General features: G+C 39.2%; 2 protein-coding genes and 1 pseudogene across 2 annotated transcripts; 2 read left to right on the top strand and 1 right to left on the bottom strand.

Annotated features, from left to right (window-relative positions):
• Positions 1-245: 245 nt before the first annotated feature.
• xab2 (XPA binding protein 2) lies at positions 246-7,428 on the bottom strand. The gene is given in 20 exon segments (XM_029436869.1): positions 246-1,331; positions 1,465-1,577; positions 1,712-1,838; positions 2,047-2,122; positions 2,124-2,213; positions 2,301-2,423; positions 2,617-2,807; positions 2,928-3,090; positions 3,209-3,322; positions 3,535-3,666; positions 4,303-4,434; positions 4,541-4,660; positions 4,818-4,969; positions 5,058-5,202; positions 5,334-5,498; positions 5,599-5,733; positions 6,189-6,386; positions 6,513-6,636; positions 6,902-7,050; positions 7,393-7,428. Coding segments are annotated over 20 exon segments (2,547 nt in total). The 3' UTR covers positions 246-1,269.
• A 1,643-nt stretch (positions 7,429-9,071) lies between these two features.
• On the top strand, positions 9,072-10,376 carry LOC115011762 (myosin heavy chain, fast skeletal muscle-like; annotated as a pseudogene).
• Positions 10,377-13,931: 3,555 nt separating this feature from the next.
• On the top strand, positions 13,932-24,400 carry LOC115011664 (myosin heavy chain, fast skeletal muscle-like). The gene is made up of 39 exons (XM_029436853.1): positions 13,932-14,135; positions 14,364-14,507; positions 14,599-14,755; positions 14,874-14,901; positions 14,990-15,101; positions 15,183-15,275; positions 15,357-15,420; positions 15,534-15,632; positions 15,713-15,816; positions 15,900-16,038; positions 16,142-16,260; positions 16,353-16,502; positions 16,583-16,753; positions 16,843-17,149; positions 17,348-17,421; positions 17,510-17,597; positions 17,683-17,800; positions 17,902-18,025; positions 18,128-18,264; positions 18,369-18,624; positions 18,837-19,079; positions 19,197-19,373; positions 19,473-19,618; positions 19,727-19,817; positions 19,911-20,300; positions 20,424-20,550; positions 20,636-20,754; positions 21,020-21,216; positions 21,317-21,500; positions 21,588-21,753; positions 22,055-22,179; positions 22,288-22,596; positions 22,679-22,882; positions 22,968-23,093; positions 23,229-23,399; positions 23,529-23,633; positions 23,717-23,812; positions 23,936-24,067; positions 24,283-24,400. The coding sequence occupies exons 1-39, from the start codon at positions 13,932-13,934 to the stop codon at positions 24,337-24,339; spliced, it is 5,853 nt and encodes a 1,950-aa protein (XP_029292713.1). The 3' UTR covers positions 24,340-24,400.
• The last annotated feature ends 1,361 nt before the right edge of the window (positions 24,401-25,761 follow it).

Raw genomic sequence — 25,761 nt, forward strand, 5'->3', positions numbered from 1 at the left:
AAAAGCATTAAGCATTTTCCATTAAAAACTGAAGTAGATATATAATAATTTATTCCTCCAGGATACACAAGTTGCACGTATATTATTGGAGCACATGTTAATGTGTTTAGGGATGTCTAACTAAAAAGGAGTTTCGCAAGACATCCACGATACAGTGAATGCTCGGCTCCTCTTTCACTTAAATGTACCTGCTGTCTAGGGAGGAGGTTCCTCTGTCAGATAAAAGTCACTGCATTTAACAAGTATAAATCTTTTTTTTTTATTTTCTTATTACAACTGCATTTTCAAGACAACGTTACGAAAGTTTCAGACATTTGAAGAGACCAGCTAGTTGATTTAGACTCACAAACATTGTGTTGTGGCAATAAAACTTCAAAACTGTTGTATACCAAAAACTGACAGACGGCATCAGGTCATAAGGCGACACTCAACACTGAATAAAATACATTTTATAGCATTACTACCTTCAGCCTAAGAAATGCCCAGGGAACGCTAACCACCTGCACCCATCACAAAAGACATTAGGACATTAGGAACTGACGGCAAAGCTTTTGACCTTTAAGTAGTTAAATGTTTTACAGCCCTATTATTATTCAACTGTACAAGCTCTGATGGTGCATGTCAGTGTACTTGTACATGCATGTTCAACCAGAGCATGATTTTGTTAATTGGATGGTGACATATGTATAAAATGGAATAATATGGAATCTATTCAAGATCATTGGGTTATGCAAGACACCCACCTACTAGTGATCCTCAAACCAACAATGTGAGGCTTGAATGCTCAGCTCTGCTTTCAAATGAATGCCTCCTGTTGAAAAAGAAACTATGCTCCTCCCCCGTGTTCTCTAGAGCAGAGCTTCCTGTCAGAGAAAATATCTCTGCATTTATTAGGTTTACATAAGTGATTTCACTTAGAATTCTTTTACAAAATGTTGTTCGGAAACAAAGTCAAACTACATCAGACTTACAGTTATCATGTAACCGCACATTCGTATCTCATAACAGAAAACTGCTCGATTATCTTGAGCTTCATACTTGAGAAAGCCCGACACCATATGGCCAATAGTAATACAAGTTCATATCTTTGTATACTAAACTACAAAAATCCACCAGAAAATCAATAGAAGGCAAAAAAGCTGCTAATCAGTTTCTCACTCATGTCAAAGTCTTTTTAAATGAAATGGATACAGCTAGGCAATTTTACAAAAAAAAAAAAGAGCATATTAAATGTCGACAAGAGAAATCAGAAGGTGAGGAAGGCATTTTTCAGTCCTCTTTAAGCCCTCCAAAGACAGCCGTAGGGACACTCTTCTGTTCAAGCTGCACCTCTGTAAAAGGACACGGATAAGACAATTATCGCATGCACGTTCATGAATAAAACATGTCTGCATGAATTTTTAAACAAACACCAAATCTTTCTGATTTAACGCTGAGGCTTGGCCTGTTGTGTCCGTCACTCACCTTCTGGTCCCTGGTTATCATCATCATCTTCATCCTCGTCATCATCAATGTCGATCTCATCAGGATTGGCTTGTTTGGCAAGCTCAGCCAACTCACTGCGAGAGGCGTCACTCCTGCATAGGTAGATATAAGATTCATGTCTTTCCATTAAGATTGGAACAGATTCCAAGTAATCGGTTGAAGGGACATTGCACTAGTTATTAAAAAGGCAGAACTTTTCACAGGAGTAAAAAGACGAAGGACAAACCTGACGAAGAGAATCTTGTCCTTGGGCTTTGGTTTGTCCTGCTCAGCCTCTGCAGCAAGCTGCTGGGCTTTATGCTCCAGCATTTTCATGTCATCAATTCCCATTTGGCCTGGAGCAAGATCGGAGACTGGATACAAGACAAAACGAATGTTTGGACAAACTCAGAAACATTAGCAAACATATATTGGTACATTCATTCTTGGGCAGTTCTGGGGTGTAACCTGAGGATTTGGGACAAATAGCACGTGTGGCTTAATAATATAATTTAACATCCACAGAATGTTACGTACTGCCCATACAGTTCACGGTTAACAAGTTAGTGCAAGCTTCATCACCTGTGGAGCTGGTTGTGGCCTTCATCATCTGAGAGGTCATAAAGTTGACCTGGGTGTTGTATGTGGCTTGGACACTTACGTTTGATCCTCAGCATTTCTCTAATCGTGTCTTCATTTCCATGGCGGATCTCAAATTCTTTCCATGCCTGCCAGAAATTGGCAGTCACCTGAAAGATGAAGTTCATAAATACATCAAGAAGGAAAGGTGACATTTTATTTAGAAACAGGTAATGCCAGGAGGTGGTTTATCTTACCCTTGGGTCACAGATCTGGGAGCAGTAGGAGTAGATTGCTCTGGCCCGATCAATCTCACCAAGTTTACTCTCCATGTCAGCAAATCGCTGGCACATGTCCCTGGCATGCTCATCAGGAAGGACCTGGTTAAATACAAAATATATCAGTCAGACTTTCATTATTTCAATCATGAATAGAACAGCAGACAAAATGTTATGATTCAGAACTAGAACAATTAGATCCAGAGATATTTTTATTTATTTTTGAATGAATTAAATAGAAAAAAGAAGCTTCAATACGACGTGTTCATATTCATCAATGCTTTCCCCCATGTACCTCGATAGCTTTCTGGTATATTGCTCTGGTGTACGTGACTCCATAAATTTCAGCTGCTCTCTTGATGTAGATATTGAACATGTGATGTCTCTCCACATTATCTACTGCCTGCGTTGCTCTTTCATAGACGGCCATGGCATGTCGTGCCAATCCATATCCCTCCTCCAATTTGGCATACAACAGGTAAATGGCTGAAAAGGAAGGAACAGTGGTACATTCGGCATCAGTACATTTTATAAAGAAAAGAAGGAGAAACAATGTGGAATATACTGTATACAAATTGTCAATAGAATTATAACAACGCTACTTACTCTTGGCAAACTTGGCTGGGCAGCCATCCAGGGATTGTTCAAATAAATCTCTAGCTCGCTCCAGCTTCTTGCCCCCATAACGATCAATGAACTTGGTGAGGTAAGTGTTCCAGATGTCGTAAACATTTGGCCACCTGAAGAGAGCAATACCGCGCTCATATGCCTAAAAAGGGTGTCGACAAAGACATTGAAGAATTGTTTAAATGGGTGGTACGTTATACAATGCAAAAATACATATTGATATTAAATGTTGGTTCAAGTAATTAGTGGCATGTTATTACCTTAAAGCTTTCCTCAAAGTAGTTGTGCTCTTCAAGGAACATGGCATAATTGATGATGATCTGTGGTGTGGCGATGCGGAGGTCAATGATGCGATCATACACTGCTTTTGTAGACTGAGGAGAAAAAAAAGGAAAATGGAGGAAAAGTTGAACTAAACATATGCCACTCACAGAGATGAATGACAGCTCTGATTTCAAAGCACACAGTGGATCAGATTTCTAAGACAATTATTAAATATATGCAAGTTGCCATGTATAACATCAGCATAAAAGTGGCTCATATGTAGCAACATACACCTGTTAACACAGACATGCAGCGAACATACCTGAAAAGTGCCGAGACTCTCCTCCAAGTCCGCCAGCATGGACCAGACCTTCAAGGACTTGTAAACTCTGTTTTGGACTGGCTCAGATACATCAAAGTACTCGGCTTTCTTGGATGGGATGGCTGTAGCTTTCTATATTCAAATCATTAAAACAACATACATACAGTGTCATGTATTTAAAAAAAAAGGTGCAATCAGTAATATTTGACTTTTTGGTCAGAATTGCCATAAATCATGAGCAAAGCCTTACAAGTATTTTAAATCAAGCCAAGTCAATTGTTTTGTTGCTGAGAGTTCACAATCTCTAAACAGGCAGAACTGCCCCAATTCTATTTTGTTGTCAATACGCTCATCTCCCAGGGCCCTAAACTATCCCGTAGGCACTATGCACATGGTTTTTGTTTCGCAAAAGAAAGTGAACACCTATGCATCGTCTAAAAGGTGGCGAGAGCTACAAAGAAAGCAACCAACAGTATGATGTTTGTGTTAGTCACTAGTCAGGATAGCGTTTTTAATTTAATGTCAAACTTCTACACTAAACACCCATATGATATGCGGCCTCAGGTTTCATCTATGGACTACTGTATTAGTTCCCATCTATTTAATCTCGATAGAGAATATGCTTTCAAAAATATTTAGAGGTAGACAATGTTGTTGTAGTTTCTCAATCCTGCCACTAGATGTTACAAAACATCTGGTGTAAATGGTGCTACTATTGTACTGATTGCATCTGTAATAATGACTGCAGATGAGATACAAGTTTCTCACCCTCAGGATGCGCAGTGCCTGTTCATAGTTCTCATGGCGTAGCTCCATCTCTCCATATTCACACCACACAGCAGCAAGGTCATCCACCTGCTTGTAGTTCACCTTGGTAGCCTTCTCAAAAATGGTCCTGGCCTGAGTGACAGTTAATAAATGTAAGACATATCAGGAATAGAACAAGTATTTCATCTGAATTGAAGAGGGTTTTAAAAATTCCTGTGGAAAGACCTCAGTGACTTACATCATCCAGCTGCTCATTTTCTTCATAGAATTTAGCAAAGGAAACCCAGAGAGAGTGAGGCTTCCCTGTGGCCTTCATTGGATCCACAGTCTGCACTGCCTCAGTGTATGTGTTGATGATCTGCAGAAGATATGTTGAGCACAGATCCATTAGTAATGTCCAACATAAAGGCAGGGTTACCTGTGTGGAGTTGGTTAAATGTTATACCACTATGAATTGTATGTGCAAAAAAAGGAAACGGAAAATAAGAAGGTAGAAAAATAAGCCTAAAACTCACCTGCCGTGCATTACCCTCATAGAGTTTTACCCGCTTGTGCCACTCATGGACATTATGAGGGTTCTGTCGCAGTAGAACACTGTTCAACAGGAGGGGTCGTCGGGCTATCAGCTGCTCAAAGCGGGCCAGTCTGAGCTCCATGTCTACATCCTCTGTGAGGAGAGGGACACAGATTAAGGGATGCATGACAAGAGAAGTTAAAGCAAGGAACGTGGCCAATATTAATGAATCCACACTCACCATCTTCATCCTTCCCCATCTCAGCAGTGGTCTCCATCTTCGCCGCAATCATGCTCTCTTCAAACTGGGCATAACTATCAAAGACTTGTGTGAAATCCCTTACAGTAACCACCGTAAGGATGGCCTCCTCATACACATCACGGGCCTGAGAAAGTAAGACACATTAATAGTCATAGACAGTCAGTCAAACCGAGACACAGCAAATCAATGTTAATTCAAACTAACTAGCTTAATAAAAAGAAGAGGATTATTTTGGATACATATCTTTCAACACACCTTCTCAAAGTGACCACTCCTGATGTAATAGTCAGCTAATGAGCACCAGAGTTTTCCAAGTTGGTCTGTGAAGCGAGTGAGGCCTCCTCGGATGATGGCTCCGACATTCAGAGAGGTCACTTTATCAGGGTTCTGGGAGATCAGGTCGCAGAGTTCATGCCACAGCTGTCCAACAAATAGATGTAGAAACAATATTTATTAATTTTCCTGGTCAGTTTACGGAATAGGGGAACATTCGGAAGTGCTTAGGATAATAAAATCTTACCTGATAGTTAGACTTGCCCTCTTTGGACACAAAACCTTCATCATTGACAACAGCTGCTAGTCTCAAAGCAGCTTCATCCAAGCGTCCAACCGAACGCAAGTAGTCTATGTATTCCTCTGCATTCTCTGGAGAAAGCTACATGGTACAAAGAGCAGACAGCACACATTAAGGACATTTCCATGCATAAATAAAAAGTTCACTTAAATGTCAATGTTGTCATTTAGACAGCTTTCCTTTTCAATGATAATCTCACCTATAAATAGTAATTATATTATGTTATATGAATACAATTCTTAGTAAATGGGTTTTGCTTCCTAACCAACATTTCTGCTCAATAAAGTATGCTGATAAAGCCTTTTGGAAGATTGTTGTGAAACATTTTAAATCAGCAGATCCAGTAGACTTTCACTTGGCTGAGAACATTTAAAGAAACATGATCATACATTAAGATTTATTATACCACACTCTGACATCATACCACACATCACATTCATTTTCAATAAATTGCACAAATACAACTCTCAGTGTAATTAGAAATCTTCCTAAATGACAGCTACTGTATTCTACTAGTTTGTGTACCATGCTCTCACCTTAAGGTACCTACGGTACACCCGGATGGCTGTTTCAGGCAAGGGCAGGTTACGGACAAAGCGGAGATACAGAGGCCAGATACGCGGATGCTGAGTAACAGGAAGAGCTCTGAGCCCTCGGTCAAATGTTTGCCGACTTCTTGTGATCTTGGATTGAGACACAAGGAACTGGCAGTAATCAAGCCATATCCGCGGCATCTAGTTTAAGGAAAGACAAGGTGGTTTAATTTCAAGCATTGACAACACACAGACCACAATGTAATGTCATGTTTGTTCTGTCCAGTGGTTTAGTATAGAGTTCTACATGTGAATATGAAGTATTACCTTGTGCATGAACACCAATGCCCTTTCATGGCAATTGTTGACCTCTTCATAGCCTGGTTCAGTGACACATTTTCCTTTGACTTGTTTCCGTCTCTCTCTCAGATAATTGTACCACAGCTTATAACTGTAAAGAAAAAAACATTAAAAGGGTTAGACCATAAGCAAATAGTAATTAAACAAATAATAAACCTGATTTGGCCATCTTGAGACTTAATGGAAGTTAAGTCTTTAAACAACTCACAACACTGCTAGTCACAAAACTGTCCCATCTTAATCGAGACAAAAATATTCATGCATGTAATGTTGTTGCAATAATCTGCGGATTTGCAAGTATCCCTGGCTACCGGTTTCTCTTTACAACAACGATCCCGTTATGTTAGATAACTTACCTGCCAGGCAGCTCTTTGATAGCCCGCTCATAGATCATGTTCAGGATGGATTTGGCTGCATTCTGTTTGAATTCAATGTAACGCATCCAGCACTTGACCGAGTATGGGTTCCTGATAATCTCCTCTTCATAAGGCAGATCATCGTCCTCCTAACAGATCCAGAAATCACATAACACATCAAGTACAACTGGAATAACTTTTGAAAGAGTTGCGTTTGCTAAAAGCTAACATTAGCGCTACAACGTAACGTTAACGGTACTATAACAATTCACCCGTAAATTGTATATCAAACATTAATAAATTAACGACAGCTATTGTGAGTTCAATATCTAAATAGTTTAACTACAACTTAAGACAACATATTTGATTCCAGGTTTACGAGCCATAACAAGCTAACGTTAGCGCTCCAGTACAAGTTAGCTAGCTAGCTAACACTAGGTGTCAATAAACACTATCAGATAACAAACTATATAGATAAGGGTGTCACTTACAAACATAACATCAGGTTTTCCGTTTAGCGAAGCCATTTCTTCCTAGAGAGAAAGGCCGTTCAAGATAAAAAGTATATAATAACAAGTAATGCTAATTGTAGCTAACAGCAGACAACTCAAAGCGTGTAGTCCACAGTGTTACTTCCGGCTCCGTCACACCACGTCACTTCCATATCACGTCAAATCTTGTAAATGTCGTATGTTCCTGGTATGGATGTATTAGGTTTCTGGTAGTTATGATTGCTACTAGAGTGAGCAGTATTTTTGACAGAGGTCAGTGATCATTGTCACTGTCTATGAGTCACGTTGGTCCAGCTGAAATGTGCACAGTGCAAAACCAAACAACATATGTAACTACCACTTGTTAAACAAAAAAAAAATCGAGCATTCCTTTCTTGAAACCCTTATGATTGCAAAAATACAGAGTGCAAAATCAATTTATTATTGGAGGACAGTTTATCTTCCGATAATTCCTATCACAATATTTTATAATGAAGCCGCCTTTCAACCAACACAGTGCCCAACTCCTCCATGTCAGCAATATCTCTAAACCAAAGTCACTGAGTTTCAGCAGCAACAACATCCTTAGAATCAAATGTAGCACAAGGATAAAGATCTGAGTGGCACTTATTATAGGTCTTATCTCAGCCTGGTTGGCAAACTGACTAAATACTGACAGGCATCACAGTTAAATGATTGCAATGTGACTCTTTTTCATCATGTGTTCATGCCAAGTAAATCTGAAGGGATAATATTAATCAAAAAATGTTACTTTCTGTTGTATTGCTTTACAATAGAAAGCAAGAGGTAAATATATTTTGCAACTACTCTTAGTTAATTTAGAAATGTCTGTTATGTGATATTCTTTGAATGATCAAAATACTTTGGTATTTAGTAATTGTATAGACATGACAAGGCAACTTTATTTATATAGCATATTTCAAACACAGAGGCAAATCAAAGTGCCTTACATTGGCAAAGAAAAGCAATGTAGTGACATTTAAAACAATAAACAAAACAAATCAAAAACAAACACTACCAAAATCATTACTTAAACTATATCATAAAAAGATATATTCAGAGTAATTCACCGCATGTCACAGTGAGGTGAAGGTGAGGACCCAAATGCAGTACACTGGACGATGATTTTAACAAAAAACGAGCTTTATTGAAAACTAAGCCGAAGCTAACAAAATACAAAGTTAACAACACGAGCAGGACACGAGCAGGACACGAGCAGGACACGAGCAGGACACGAGCAGGACACGAGCAGGACACGAGCAGGACACGAGCAGGACACGAGCAGGACACGAGCAGGACACGAGCAGGACACGAGCAGGACACGAGCAGGACACGAGCAGGACATGAATGACAATCCGACAAAACACACTGGGGCAGACAGGGATAAATACACAGACACGAAACGAGGGAACAAGACACAGCTGGGGGAGAAAGGCAAAAACACAAGGGCAGAGTAAATGGACACAGGAGGAACACATTAACAATCAGAAGGAGAGGGTAAAGACACAGACAGGAAGTACAATTTGACATATAACAAGGGGGAGTGAACACTTCAACATAAAACAGGACACCAAAGAACAAGCAGATTGTTACACCGCAAGCCCGAAAAGGAGAGGATTGATGCCAAAACAGCCTTCTTTGTGACTGAGCTTTAGGAAATGTATCTAAAGGGTAAACTCGTTAAAGGAGAGGGTGGCAAAGCCACAGTTGAGACACTGGCACAAGAAGGAAAGTCATCAAAGGTAAGTGTAATCACTTACGGGAATATAATAAATGCTTTATTTGAAATTCTAGTGAACAGTGAAATAGGATGGCATCCATCTCATAAAAGATTATTTGAAGTACTGTCTAAAACTAAAACTTTTACTGCATTTTCTTTTTAGACTCGCTGTAAAAGAGGAGGACATCCATTTCATGTACCCTCCCATGTACGATAAAATTGAAGACATGGCCATGATGACCTATCCAGTTAGGTCCTACCTCAATGAGCCTGCTGTGCTGTATAACCTCAAAGAGCGTTTTGCATCATAGATGATCTATGTGAGTTTAACGTAACACTTAGTTACAAATTTATATTAGTGGTGGTTTCTTTTCTCTACAGCCACTACTCTAAATTAAGTTCTGATTTAATTTGTATGTCAAATGTAGAAGCAATGAAGTTAAGAGGGAACTTTCTTCTCTTTTCAGGCCTGTTCTGTGTCGTCGTGAACCCCTACAAGTGGAACTTAAATGTTTGTACTTAATACTGTTGAATTATTTATCATCACGTTACAGGTGCGTGAGCTGGAAGCTGAAGTTGAAGCCGAGCAAAGACGGGGCGCTGACGCTGGGAAAGGAGTTTGCAAATATGAGAGGCGAGTGAAGGAGTTGACCTACTAGGTAATTCCTATTTAAAGAACTACATTAACTCTTTAATTCTTGATTCTTCATCATTTACTGTATAATCTTGTATCTGTGTAGACTGAGGAGGACAAGAAGAATGTGACCAGACTTCGAGATCTGGTGGACAAACTACAGCTCAAAGTCAAGGCTTACAAGAGACAGGCTGAGGACACTTTCACTGCCTTGTAACTATGTTAATATAACTCCAAACCCTTCGCAAGAGGAGCAGGCCAACACCCACATGTCCAGGCTGAGAGGTTCAGCATGAGATGAAGGAAGCTCAGGAGCGCGCTGACATCGCTGAGTCCCAGGTTAACAAGCTGAGAGCCAAGAGCCGTGAAGCTGGAAAGGTATCTTTGTTGTTTGCATGATCACAGGATCAATTGTGTTGAATGATTTGATGCTGTACACTTTCACTGTTGACAGTATAAATACAAGATATCAGCTTAATTTGTACCCAAATCATCACACATTTGAATTTCCATTTGAAAAGAGAAAATAACTTGATTCTTTACATTTGGAGATTTTGCATTGTAAATTGTTTTCCCCCTTTTTTTCTGTAGTCTGAGTCTGCAGAGTAACAGTCATCATCCAGTTGAAGCCTTTCAACTTCGTTAATAAAATATGAACCAGTGGTTTAACATTTCAATACAGATGTTTATTGCCATCACAATCCAGAATCCTGTAATTTCCTTTCTGAAGACTAATTTATTTGGTTGACCAGAAAAGTATTTAATCCAAAACTAGGTTGACTAATTAGCAATGTTGTAATGTCTTGTTGTTTTGCTTTTGTTAAAGTGGTACTGCTTTTGAAAGCTTAATTCCTACATTGTTGGCAAAGTTAGAGAACGTGTCAAAAATAATGGGGCGAAGCCAGGTCTGTCAAGTGGAAGTGAAAATGGGAGTGAAAGGGTGAAGCAGATGCTTGTATTGCTGCACTCCCTAAGACACAACGTTGAGACCATAAGCCATTAAGCTCCATGAAAAGTCATCTCGTCAATTAATTAAATTATGTTTATTGGTAGAAGCACAATTGTGTATACATTTATTATTTTAGATTTTTGGCCAAATTGTTCCTTTCTCCTCCACTAGTGAATTAGTCCACACAATTAATGACTCAATTTATGAATAAATGCCCAAATAAGTTTTCAGACATGTAGAGATTCATGTAGAGACTATGTGGTCAACATTTTTCTTCAATTGTTTTTTGTATTTAATTTGTCCAATTATAATGTGTGCAGCTGTAAGGCTACTTTCACATATTTTGAGTTCTAGAGATGTTATTATTAATACCTCCCTAACCCTCAAAATCTAGATTTATTAAAACCAAGATAAAGAATTATGTAAATATATATATTTAAAAAAACAAAGGAAACAAAAGAGTGACAAGCCCAAATTATGCTTCGGGCTTGTAAAAGGCTTTGGGCTTTGGGCTTTGGGCTGCAAGGCCTGTCCTGCATAATTGCAATGCTTTGCTCGGGATGTCACAGGCGACAAATAGATGGAGGTTGCCAAGTCATGCAAGTCTTTGCACTCTTTGGAATCTTGGAGCAGAATGAGGTCTCCATTAAAGCTTTTGATGGCTCTTCATCTGTTAGCCCTTTGGGATTTTCACTGAGGGTACTTGGGTTTCACATCACTTCTGTAACCTCCTGAAGGGAACATATGGTAACCGGTTAAGTATGTCCATCCATTAGCAGCAAAAGAATTCAACACCGTGGATTTCTTTCCATAGCAGAATCCCAAAAAGTTAAATGTCAAAGGAACAACATATCTCATGGGTCCAAGCCATGATAATATTTTACTCAAATAATATTTAGATTAAATGAGCATCCATGTTGGATCCCATGCACAGTCCTATTACAAACATAGCAAACTCCCTGGATGAACTCACAATGTATTCTTTACAGCTGGGCCTATGGGGTAATAACAAACAACAGACGAAGGCTGTAGGGTATTAGCCCTGCTAAACAACTTTAATCTCTCCACCCTTCATATCCGACATCCGTGACAGTCTCTCTTGCTCTTTCTTATTGTCACACACACACACACACACACACACACACACACACACACACACACACACACACACACACACTGTATACAGTAGCACAACATATATCCATTCTTAGATGTATAAACTTATGTCATCTTCTTAGTATTAAATGTAGCAACTGGATGAAGTTCATTTTGCCTTGTGTGGAACTTATTTTGGGCTTGATCTCAAATGAGTTGCCAACTGTTTTCATGTCCATTTAGGGAGTTATAACAGTCAATTTAATTGTTATGGATAGTACCTCATCTTTAATTTTATTACAGTAGATGTGCCAGTGTCCCGTAACTATAGACCACAGCAATTTGAGGGCATTTCCAAAACTAACATCTGACATCTGGCACAAACACATTAATTCGATGTACGTAAACTCTATTAATAAGGTGTTTTTATAAGATCAAATAGTGCACAAACACGATAAACTATGCTCTCCATGGCTTACCTATTCTTTGGGTATTATTGACACATGTTTCATAAAGTTTTTATTAGCACAATGAAAGTTTTGTGAAATATACTATTGTTGTTATTATTATTGTTGTTAAGCATTCCAGATGATTTTTCCATCAGATTTACAATCTACAACCTACATCTACATCTATATTAAAGCGTGTTGACAACTGTCTTATAGTATAGTATTTAGGGGTGAACTTTCTTCTTTGATTTCAGAGATCTCAATGTGCAAGTGTTCTGAAATTGAATACCAAAGGAATTTGGAAGACTTTCCAAAACCAAAGCCCCAACGCTGGCCATGAATATAAAAAAAGATGTAATGTTCACAACATATTTCAGGTTCAATGTCCTTTAAATCAATACCTAGAATGATTGGAATTGTACAAAAAACATATTCTGCACTATTATATTAATTATACAATTTGACCATTCATTTCACGTGTGCACCTGGAGGCAGTAGTCAACCAATATTTAAAGCAGCAAACTTGTAATTTGCTAAAATAATCTAGTGCAGGAATGCATCTCATTCTTTTTCTCTAAATAATTTGACATTTATGCTTTCTTAAGCAGACTCTTAAGCCTTATTGAATTAACTGGAATGGTTTTGTGTTTGGACATAGCAACTTGTATGTGCATTTCAGCAACTGTTTGCTCTGTACTGCAATTCCTATTTTGTTACAGTTAAGAGACTGTGTTCATAGTAAACATGACTAGTGAAAGGATTAATTCATATTTTAAATGTAAACACCCACATTTTGTTGGTCACAACTATAGTCGTAACAAATCAAATCAAATAAATAGATATAACATCATAATATATCCTGTTTTGTTTTTTAAATTGTAGTTACAAAGAATCATGCATAACACCTCCTGAAACATCACTGTCCACAAAATAAGCAACAGGATGAATAAAGGCCATGACCAAACCGAGTGAGACGACTGCTGACTAGACGCTCCCACCCTCTATAAAAGTGGCAGCTCTGGACTTGCAAGAGCTGAGAGACTCCACAACACAGGTGCGTGTATTCACAGAGACCTCTGTTTGTATTCTTATTGATAAATCGGTAAAGTTAATGTGTTACTAATTACTTATGCACAATTCTCTGGCAGAGTTATCTCGATAATAGTCTTGAGTTGACAGGCATTATTTCAAAAATAATTTTCTAACAATACTCTTAACACATTTAGGAAGTATTTCCTTCCAAATAATTACACAATGAATTAGTTTGTATTGGCATCTAATACACACCCTGTCTCATCACATTGTGGAGGGTCGTTAAGGGGATGTAGAGTATTGAGCTTTAATTATTCAACTGAATAAAGTTAGCATATATTATTTCTGAAGACATTTTGACACCTCTACCATATACTGTTCTCAAATTAAAACTGAATTTCCATCAGCTAAAATGAGAAAATAGAAAAACAAACTGAAACAAGTTATTGTACTAATGTTTAATCATATTTTTATAGCGTCTTGAGACTCCTCTTTTTTGGAACAAGCTAAGGTAAAATATGTCACCAAATACTTGAAACATTCACCATCAACTGGATACTAGACCATATCTATTTCCATGTTGATATGTTGACACTATTGTGGGCTCTTCATCTGTTCAGTCTCCACTAAAGTGCCATCATGAGCACAGATGCGGAGATGGCGGCCTATGGCCCGGCGGCCATCTTCCTTCGGAAAACAGAGAAGGAAAGGATTGAGGCTCAGAATACTCCTTTTGATGCCAAAACAGCCTACTTTGTGGCTGTTGCGGGTGAGATGTACGTCAAGGGTAAACTTGCGAAGAAAGAGGGTGGCAAAGCCACAGTTGATACAGATGATGGAAAGGTAAGTGATACATTGATTTTCTTTTTTAAACAAATCTTCCCAGTCGATTCCCATCTAAGACAATTTCTGTATAGAAGGATGACCTAACATTTACTGTACTTTAACTATTAGTTTATCATTGTTTTTTAAATTTGAACTGACACTGTGCACAGTGGCATCCATCTGATGAACCTTTTTATTTAAAATAATTTGTTTTAGTAAAAATGTTTAACTGGATTTCCTATTCAGTCGTTCACTGTAAAAGAGGAGGACATCCATCCCAGGAACCCTCCGAAGTATGACAAAATTGAGGACATGGCAATGATGACCCACCTCAATGAGCCTTGCGTGTTGTATAACCTCAAAGAGCGTTATGCATCATGGATGATCTATGTGAGTTTCCACTACACTATACAGAGCTAAGCCAAAGTTTATATATACATGTATATGTGTTTATCTATGTTTATGCTCTCTACTATTACAGACCTACTCTGGGTTGTTCTGCGTTGTTGTGAATCCCTACAAGTGGCTTCCTGTGTACGATGCTCAAGTTGTGGAAGCATATAGAGGCAAGAAGAGGATTGAGGCTCCACCCCACATCTTCTCCATCTCTGATAATGCCTATCAGTTCATGCACACTGGTAAGATCAATGTTACTAGTGTTAAAATCTAAATGAAGGTAAGATTTACCTAAAACAAAAGTTATGGAAGGATCACTAAAAATGGATCTCATGTGAACTACGTATGTTTGTATTTTAGATCGTGAGAACCAGTCTGTCCTAATTACGTGAGTATAAAACAAGCAGTCGAGCTAAATCTTTGTAAACTTTATGGTAATTAGGCAGCATCTTGACAGTGTGCCTCTTATACCACAGTGGAGAATCTGGTGCAGGAAAGACTGTCAACACCAAGCGTGTCATTCAGTACTTTGCAACAATTGCAGCTATTGGATCTAAGAAGAGTGAGGAAACAGCTGGCAAAATTAAGGTAAAACTGGTTATTTAAGATACAACTGTTTGTCAGAGGAAAGATCATTTAAATGTTTATTATTCAAATCTTCTCCTGCAGGGCTCCCTTGAGGACCAGATCATTGCAGCCAACCCTCTGCTGGAGGCCTATGGTAATGCCAAGACTGTGAGGAATGACAACTCCTCTCGTTTTGTAAGTAATAATGGAAAAATGTTAAGACTTTTTTCTTGCTAAATTACAAAAACTGAAGTTATTAATGATCTGGCTGTCTAGGGTAAATTCATCAGAATCCACTTTGGTGCAACTGGGAAACTCTCTTCAGCTGATATTGAAACATGTAAGTTTCAAACATGGTGCGAGTCAAGATTCATCTGGACTCAAATGATGAAGTAATACATTATAATGCAATGCAGTCATTTCTAAATGTTCTGTTAAATGTGTTATTCTAAGATCTGTTGGAGAAGTCTCGTGTCACCTTTCAGTTGTCTGCTGAGAGGAGCTACCATATCTTCTATCAGCTGTTGACTGGCCACAAACCTGAGCTCCTGGGTAAGTTATGCAACACATTTGAAATAGAAATCTTCCAGAATAAACATGTATGTTAATGTGTTTATACTGTTCTCCTCAAGAGGCTCTTCTGATCACCACCAACCCCTATGACTACCACATGATCAGTCAGGGAGAAATCACTGTCAAAAGCATCGATGATGTGGAGGAGTTTGATGCAACAGATGTAGGACAACAATTTAGTTCAATAGATAATATATTGGGTCAAATGTTTCCCATACCAATAACTTTGCTTTATTTACATTGCAGATGGCAATTAACATCTTGGGCTTCACTGCTGAAGATAAAATGGGCATCTACAAGCTGACTGGAGCTGTGATGCATCATGGCAACATGAAATTCAAGCAGAAGCAGCGTGAGGAGCAGGCTGAACCTGATGGCAACGAGGGTAATTGCTAAAATAATACATTCTGATCATGCAAGTTTTCTGATGGGTAAAATACTACACAAGTTAACATGTATTTAGTATTTATTCTGTTTCTTTCCATCAGTCGCTGACAAAATCGCCTACCTCCTGGGCCTGAACTCAGCCGATATGTTGAAATACCTGTGCTACCCAAGAGTCAAGGTCGGAAACGAGATGGTGACCAAAGGTCAGACCGTGCCACAGGTAACAAAAAGAAAAAAAATAAGGGAAATGTTTACATTTTGATATAAAATTATTATTCGGAGAAACAAGCAAACTGAAATCTTTATTTCCAGGTCAACAATTCTGTCAGTGCTCTGTGCAAGTCCATCTATGAGAAAATGTTCTTGTGGATGGTCGTCCGTATCAATGTGATGCTGGACACAAAGCAGGCAAGACAGTACTACATTGGAGTGTTGGATATCGCTGGATTTGAGATCTTCGATGTAAGTTGTTGAAGAATATCTGAGCAGTTTTAAAGTTCAACACTATTTTGTCATGAAATTAAATGTTTGAGTAATTACAGTACAACAGCTTGGAGCAACTCTGCATCAACTTCACCAACGAGAAACTGCAACAGTTCTTCAACCACCACATGTTTGTCCTGGAGCAAGAGGAGTACAAGAAAGAAGGCATTGAATGGGAGTTCATTGACTTCGGTATGGACTTGGCTGCCTGCATTGAGCTTATTGAGAAGGTATGACAAATATGTCAGGTAGAACTGACATGTTTTCTGAGTGCATACAAAATTGTTGATTCTTTTAATATGACAACATTTTCTTCCAGCCAATGGGCATCTTCTCCATCCTTGAAGAGGAGTGCATGTTCCCCAAGGCCTCAGACACAACTTTCAAGAACAAGCTGCATGATCAGCATCTTGGCAAGACCAAGGCCTTTGAGAAGCCAAAGCCTGGAAAGGGCAAGGCTGAAGCTCACTTCGCTCTGATACACTATGCTGGTACTGTGGACTACAATATCACTGGCTGGCTGGAGAAGAACAAGGACCCCCTGAATGACTCAGTTATTCAGCTCTACCAGAAATCCTCAAACAAACTTCTGGCTTTACTGTATGTAACTCATGGTGGACCTGAGGGTAAGACGCTAAACATTTACTTTAGTATTTAGAAACTCTGAGTATTCAGCACAGACATTTTAACCTGCTTGATTATTTTCTAAAATGAAAGAGATTCAGCAACATTGTTGAAATTGCCCTCTCTTATTAGCTATTGGCAGCTTAACATACAGTTATGTATTCAGTCACATTAATGAAATTGGATGTTTTGCAAAACAGAGGCTGCTGGTGGCAGCAAGAAGGGTGGGAAGAAGAAGGGTGGTTCCTTCCAGACGGTGTCTGCTCTTTTCAGAGTATGTATTGTTTTATATCTTTGGATAACAATTAAGAACCTCATCTTGAAATGAAGTTGACCTATTATCTTGTGTTGCTGATCCACAGGAAAACTTAGGCAAGCTGATGAGCAACTTGAGAAGCACTCACCCTCACTTTGTCCGTTGCCTGATTCCAAATGAAACAAAGACCCCAGGTAAGAAGCGCATAACCCAGTTTTGAGTACTTTGTGTAACATGGTTGTGTAAAGAAATGTTTTAATACAATATGTTAATATGCAGGTCTTATGGAGAACTTCTTGGTCATCCACCAGCTGAGGTGTAACGGCGTGCTGGAAGGCATCAGAATCTGCAGAAAGGGCTTCCCCAGCAGAATCCTCTACGCTGACTTTAAGCAGAGGTGATTGGCATTAGAAGTAATTCAAAGTATTATGATGTAAAACATGGGCCTGAAGAGTGAGGTCAATATGTAATAAGTAATAACATTATTTTGTCTTGCAGATACAAAGTATTGAATGCCAGTGTCATCCCTGAGGGACAGTTCATTGACAATAAGAAAGCTTCAGAGAAGCTGCTGGGCTCCATTGATGTGGACCACACTCAGTACAAGTTTGGGCACACAAAGGTACTTTTCTAAGGACAATAAAAATATCAATAGCTATGGTATGTATATGTCCTGGTGTATCCATGTGTACTGACAATTGATTTTCTTCACTTGACAACATAGGTGTTCTTCAAAGCTGGTCTGTTGGGTACCCTGGAGGAGATGAGAGATGACAAACTGGCTACGCTGGTGACCATGACTCAGGCTCTCTGCAGAGGATATGTCATGAGGAAGGAGTTTGTTAAGATGATGGAAAGGAGGTAGGATTCTCATATAATACACGAAACAGTACTGTCGAGTACATATATCTTTTTTGAATAGTCATTTCAATAAAACCAACACTTTATGTGTGATCTTTTTCCAGAGAAGCTATCTATTCCATCCAGTACAATATCCGTTCTTTCATGAATGTGAAAAATTGGCCATGGCTGAAACTCTACTTCAAGATCAAACCTCTTCTGAAGAGTGCTGAGACTGAAAAGGAGCTGCAACAGATGAAGGAGAACTATGATAAGATGAAATTAGACCTGGCTACTGCCCTGGCCAAGAAGAAGGAACTGGAGGAAAAGATGGTTTCCCTGCTGCAGGAAAAGAATGACCTGCAACTGCAAGTGGCTTCGGTAAGTAGGAAACGAAAGCAAGTGTAATTATATCACATATAAACGCCACTAATTGAACACTGTTCACGTTCACGATACTTTGCTTGTCTTATGATTGCCTTGCCAAAGTTGTAGATTAAGTACATTCATTATTAACTCAAATCAGTGGATATTAAATTCTCTAACAAAGAAGATAACAAACCAACGTGTTGTGTGTTTAAAATGTAATATAGGAAGGTGACAATCTCACTGATGCTGAGGAAAGATGTGAAGGGCTCATTAAGAGCAAAATCCAATTTGAGGCCAAACTCAAAGAGACATCTGAGAGACTGGAGGATGAAGAGGAAATGAATGCTGAGTTGACTGCTAAGAAGAGGAAGCTGGAGGATGAATGCTCTGAGCTGAGGAAAGACATTGATGACTTGGAGCTCACCTTGGCTAAAGTGGAGAAGGAGAAACATGCCACAGAAAACAAGGTTTATATAACTTGTAATTTACACTTATACAAAATGATAAAAATGTTTCTACAGAATCAAACATGTATAGATGTTACTTCATATGAAGAAGAAAAATACCATTCATTCCCTTTTTAGGTGAAAAACCTGACAGAGGAGATGACATCTCAAGATGAATCCATTGCCAAGTTAACCAAGGAGAAGAAAGCCCTTCAAGAGGCTCACCAGCAAACACTTGAAGATCTCCAGGCAGAGGAAGACAAAGTCAACACTCTGACCAAGGCCAAGACAAAGCTGGAACAGCAAGTGGACGATGTAAGAACATTGTTATGACTTTGTTGACTTGTTCTGTACTCTTGGTATTGATGATCAGTCTTTAAATGCCTCAAATCAACTGCCATTGTCATCTGACAGCTTGAGGGATCACTGGAGCAAGAGAAGAAGCTCCGCATGGACCTTGAGAGAGCCAAGAGGAAGCTTGAAGGAGATCTGAAACTGGCTCAGGAATCCATAATGGATTTGGAAAATTACAAGCAGCAGTCTGATGAGAAAATCAAGAAGTATTTGTTTGTTTGTTATTTATAATCCTTATATGCCACAATGCAACATGATGATCTTGAGTCAACTAAAAGTACAACAGCAAAAAAAAATGTGTTCCCGTCTTCCAGGAAGGACTTTGAGACCAGCCAGCTCCTCAGCAAGATTGAGGATGAACAGTCTCTTAGTGCTCAGCTTCAGAAGAAGATCAAGGAACTCCAGGTAATGTGTTGACATGAATATACTAACCCAGTGAATCAGAAACAGCACCTTAAGGTTAATAAGCCTTCTCGTTATTACTATCATCAAATCTAGGCTCGTATTGAGGAGCTGGAGGAAGAGATTGAAGCTGAGAGGGCTGCTCGGGCTAAGGTAGAGAAGCAGAGGGCTGACCTCTCCAGGGAACTTGAGGAAATCAGTGAGAGGCTCGAGGAAGCTGGTGGAGCAACATCCACTCAGATTGAGATGAACAAGAAGCGAGAGGCTGAGTTCCAGAAGCTGCGTCGAGATCTTGAAGAGTCAACTCTGCAGCATGAAGCTACCGCAGCAGCTCTCCGCAAGAAGCAGGCTGACAGTGTTGCAGAGCTGGGGGAGCAGATCGACAACCTCCAGCGTGTCAAGCAGAAGCTGGAGAAGGAGAAGAGCGAGTACAAGATGGAGATTGATGACCTCTCCAGCAACATGGAGTCTATTGCAAAAGCAAAGGTGAGTGGTTTGTTTATTTGGAGGGATGTGTCTTTCCCTATGCTCACAAATATGAACTGTAACTAATGAATATGGCAGTAGCTCTAAACTTAGAGAAATACTCAACATTTATTTTGTTTGCAGGGCAATTTGGAAAAAATGTGCAGAACTCTTGAGGACCAGTTGAGCGAGCTCAAATCCAAAAATGATGAGAATGTTCGCCAACTGAATGACATTAATGCACAGAGGGCCAGACTGCAGACCGAGAATGGTAAGTCACCTATAAGAAAATCTAGCAATGGAAACAAGTTTTGATGATTTTGATTAAAGAAAGTAGTTTACATATTGTCATTCAGGTGAGTATTCCCGTCAGCTTGAGGAGAAAGAAGCTCTTGTTTCTCAGCTGACCAGGAGCAAGCAAGCCTTCACTCAGCACATTGAGGAGTTTAAGAGGCACATTGAGGAGGAAGTGAAGGTATGAACATTTTATATATCATCACAGATATAACAAGTTTACATGTCCTGTGTTTTGGTCTTAATAGGGCTGGAATTTCGTCCTCCTTTTCAAATAGTAGTCATTCAAAAATACGTAGATCATATATAAGTGTATTCTAAGTCCCACAGCAAAAACATCCATACGGACATATTGCTATAATGAAAAGATGAATCAATATTAAGTATGTATTTACATCTTTGCCTGCTTCATAGGTAAGTTATAAATCTTTTGTAATGTTCACCAGGCAAAGAACGCCCTGGCCCATACTGTTCAATCAGCCCGCCATGACTGTGATCTGCTCAGAGAGCAGTTTGAAGAGGAGCAGGAGGCCAAGGCTGAGCTGCAGCGAGGAATGTCCAAGGTCAACTGCGAGGTGGCTCAGTGGAGATCCAAATATGAGACTGATGCTATCCAGCGCACTGAGGAGCTGGAGGAGGCCAAGTATATAAAAACTTCCTAATTCTTTAGAAACAAATATGTTTTTAATTCAATACTTTGCCACAGATATTTTTGCTAAATTAAATTCACTACTCCACTATAGGAAAAAGCTTGCCCAGCGTCTGCAGGTTGCTGAGGAATGCTTTGAGGCTGTGAACTCCAAGTGTGCCTCTCTGGAGAAGACCAAGCAGAGGCTGCAGGGTGAAGTGGAAGACCTCATGATTGATGTGGAGAGAGCTAATGGTCTGGCTGCCAACCTTGACAAAAAGCAGAGGAGCTTTGATAAGGTAACAGAAAATTAAGACCACATCGATTGAAGTGAAACTAAAATCTATCTTAGTAAGTAATCATTGTTATCATTTGTATAATTCTAGGTACTAGCAGAATGGAAACAGAAGTATGAGGAGAGCCAGGCAGAGCTGGAAGGATCCCAGAAGGAGGCTCGTTCTCTCAGCACTGAACTGTTCAAGATGAAGAACTCTTATGAGGAGGCTCTGGATCAACTGGAGACCATGAAGAGAGAGAACAAGAACCTTCAACGTATGTCAATCTCACTTGCGTTCTTCTCTGACCTTCACAAGTGCAGTTTATGAACCTGTGTGGTGTTAAATCCTCCCTTCTATGCATGGAAACTGTGGTGTTGCACATACAACATTTCAATTTCAGGGGACACATACCTTTTGAATGTGACTTAAACCATGGTTTGACTACTCTAAACTTGGAGGAAAAGTTTAAAAGTTCCTTTCAACTTAAGAATCCTACTTTAACTTTGAACTTATATCATGCCACACAGAGAAGTTATGTCACTCTTAACTATATTTTGATTTTAATTGTTCTTTAGAGGAGATCTCAGACCTGACTGAACAGCTTAGTGAGACTGGAAAGAGTATCTATGAGCTGGAGAAATCCAAGAAGACTGTGGAGACTGAGAAGACTGAGATTCAGACAGCACTGGAGGAAGCTGAGGTAAAATATTGATTACAATATTGGACCATTCATATGTAACCATATATACATTTTTTATTTAGTTTCTGGGAAAGGTAACTTTTGGTATGATTGTGATTTTTTTTTAAGGGTACACTGGAGCATGAGGAGTCCAAGCTTCTCCGTATTCAGCTTGAGTTCAACCAGATCAAAGGTGAGGTTGACAGGAAGCTGGCAGAGAAGAATGAGGAGATGGAGCAGATGAAGAGGAACAGCCAGAGGGTGATTGACTCAATGCAGAGCACTCTCGATTCTGAGATCAGGAGCAGGAATGATGCCCTGAGAATTAAGAAGAAAATGGAGGGAGACCTGAACGAGATGGAGATTCAGCTGAGTCATGCCAACAGGCAGGCCGCTGAGGCCCAGAAACAACTGAGGAACGTCCACGGACAGCTCAAGGTGGGATTTGTTTGAAAAGTAAATGAAAATAAAATGTTGAAAACAAAAAAAAGTGAACTCTTTTTTTCCTCTTCAATGTCAGGATGCCCAACTGCACCTTGATGATGCTCTCAGAGTACAGGAAGACATGAAGGAGCAGGTTACTATGGTGGAGCGCAGAAATGTCTTGATGCTGGCTGAGATTGAGGAGCTGAGAGCCGCTCTGGAGCAAACAGAGAGATGTCGCAAAATAGCTGAGCAGGAGTTGGTTGATGCTAGTGAGCGTGTCGGACTGCTTCACTCTCAGGTTTGTTTTCATTAATTCCCAAGAAACTAGGATTTTTAATACATTATAAACATCATATTTAACATGACTTTTTAAACACATTCAGAACACCAGTCTTCTGAACACCAAGAAGAAGCTGGAGTCTGACTTTATTCAGGTTCAGGGTGAAGTGTATGATTCAGTTCAGGAAGCAAGAAATGCTGAGGAGAAAGCCAAAAAGGCTATCACTGATGTGAGTCTATGTTAATGTTATGAGTCTACTTTATTATATAAAATGTAGCTTCATCAAATACCTAATGGTGTACGTATTCACACTATTAATGTCAGTCATTTTAAAAGTATAATTCCAAACTGACCATCATTTCAGGCTGCCATGATGGCTGAGGAGCTGAAGAAGGAGCAGGACACCAGTTCTCACCTGGAGAGGATGAAGAAGAACCTGGAGGTTACAGTCAAGGACCTGCAGCACCGCCTGGATGAGGCTGAGAACCTCGCCATGAAGGGTGGCAAGAAGCAGCTCCAGAAACTGGAGTCCAGGGTATGAACTGTATATAAATGCTCATAATATATTAGGTTTAGGATGTAAATTGTATGTCCAATGCATAGAATAAATGTAATCTTTCTCAGTACAACTATTTTTGATGAATTATTTACCATGATGTGACAGGTCCGTGAGCTAGAGGCTGAAGTTGAAGCCGAGCAGAGACACGGAGCTGATGCTGTGAAAGGTGTCCGCAAATATGAGAGAAGAGTGAAGGAGCTGACCTACCAGGTACATTTCTTATTCAACTAAAAACTATCATGAGTTCTTGATGGTTTGGATGCTTCATTGATAACAATTCTGTATCTGTGTAGTTTGAGGAGGATACGAAGAATGTGACCAGACTTCAGGATCTGGTGGACAAACTGCAGCTCAAAGTCAAGGCTTACAAGAGACAGGCTGAGGACGCTGTGAGTCAAATGTTTTGTGATCTTACATATGGGAAGGTAGCACCGATCAATAAGAACACACAAAAAGAAAACTAATCATATGATTAAAAATTCCAACATACTGTAACTCTGAACCCCTCACAGGAGGAGCAGGCCAACACCCACATGTCCAGGCACAGAAAGGTTCAGCATGAGATGGATGAAGCTCATGAGCGCGCTGACATCGCTGAGTCCCAGGTTAACAAGCTGAGAGTCAAGAGCCGTGAAACTGTAAAGGTAACCAATTATGTGATGACATTTTACAGATGATTGGGCACTTAAGTTTATGGGTTGTTTCAGTTCATTCTTAAGTTAAATGTATTTATTTGCATAGATGGTGTAGAGACTTAAGATGGTAAATTGCACATACAATTAAAATGTACTTGCAGATAGAAATTTTAAATGTTAGAAATATGTTTTGAGTAATTTTTCTTTTTCTTGCTTTTTTCCAGTTTGACACGGTGGAATATGAGACAACATCCTTCGAAGTCTTTAGACAGAGTTCATAAAATATGAACTAGCTGTCTAATTGTCTTGTAATGTCAATAAACTGTATCCTGAATGAAAAAGTAACCTTTATTGCCCCAGAGGAATTTACTTTACACAAAGAGCATACAAGAATATCAAAAGTCTATCCACTCAACAACAATAAAAGAGCATCATAAAAATCATAATTTGGGAAATAGATAAAGAGCATCAGACCATGAAACCATTGGAAACCATTTCACTGTATCTGCCATGTAGTAAAGCAGGACATTTAGTTGTTTTTAAAACAGTCCCACATTAAGATGAACTCAACTACACAGGCACATATCACCTTATGTGCCACCTGATATACTTCTCTGTCATCACTTTATGCTTACTGACGCATGAGGACAGACTTGCACAGTCGCCTTTCTATTCTTGATAATGCTGTACAACCATGAGCGTGTGGGTACTTAATACACGGGCCCCTCAAAAGTGATTTAGAAGTTTAAATAACTTATATTTTAATAAAAGCCAACAAGTAGTTAAATTAAAGCCAGTAATTGAAATGCACAAAATACTTTTTTTTGGCAGTTTGTATATTGCATTGTACTACAAGTCAACGGTATGTAGTCAATTAATTAAATGTTTACAATGCTACAGTTCATCATAGGTAATCAGAAAAAATTAAAGTAATCCTTCAGAGACTTACATTTCCTAACAGTCGCTGTGGCTCTCTTACCAGTTAGTTTGTAAACTGTCTTCTTCCAATCCGGTCGTAGACATTGTCGTCTATCAACTCCAACTCCATTCTCGCGTCTCAATTTGCTTATTGGCCAACATACAGAACATATTGTACTTAATAAAAATGTCCGCCTAACTTACCTAGACGGACATTATTCTTTTTAATGAAATACATTTGAGAAGTAAACTGGTTATTTAGCTAAATAAATCTCTTTAAGCTTTTGATGTGGTGTAAATAACACAAGTGTGTCCTATAAATATATCTTTCTCACTATGCCAAAGATGAATCACCGCTCCCTCCCTTAGCTGGATATATTTTTGACCATGGTAATACCTTGTGAGCTGTTGGTAAATTGGCAAATAATGAGCCATGTCTGTGCAAAACCTGGAAATTAAAGATAATCCTGGAGATGATCTCAGACTTTCCCTTCATTAAATCGTGTGTCAGTCAGTATAAAGTCTTCCACTCTCTTTTTCGCTCCTCACAGAAAAGTATTAATGCTATTTGTGTGGAACATATCTCTTGTGTAAAATTATCTGAGTTTGCAATCCTTCTTGAATCTGTTCCCAGGAGCTATATAACACTTGTCAAGCATTAATGCTAAGACCGTGACCTGAATTTTATTTCAGATATCTGAGATTAGCATGTCCTGTAACTATACACCAGGGACATTTCAAGGCTTCTCCAAATTTAAATCTCATCCCTGGCTGTGATATCAAAA

The sequence above is a fragment of the Cottoperca gobio genome, chromosome 8 (assembly GCF_900634415.1).
Source record: "Cottoperca gobio chromosome 8, fCotGob3.1, whole genome shotgun sequence".
Classification (NCBI taxonomy): domain Eukaryota; kingdom Metazoa; phylum Chordata; class Actinopteri; order Perciformes; family Bovichtidae; genus Cottoperca; species Cottoperca gobio.

Excerpts from the sequence above, each read along its gene's own strand:
- LOC115011664 (XM_029436853.1), top strand. The coding sequence starts at position 13,932 with ATGAGCACAGATGCGGAGATGGCGGCCTATGGCCCGGCGGCCATCTTC. Across the intron at positions 23,094-23,228 it reads CCAAAAAGGCTATCACTGAT|GCTGCCATGATGGCTGAGGA; the intron begins GTGAGTCTATGT and ends CCATCATTTCAG. Across the intron at positions 24,068-24,282 it reads AGAGCCGTGAAACTGTAAAG|TTTGACACGGTGGAATATGA; the intron begins GTAACCAATTAT and ends GCTTTTTTCCAG.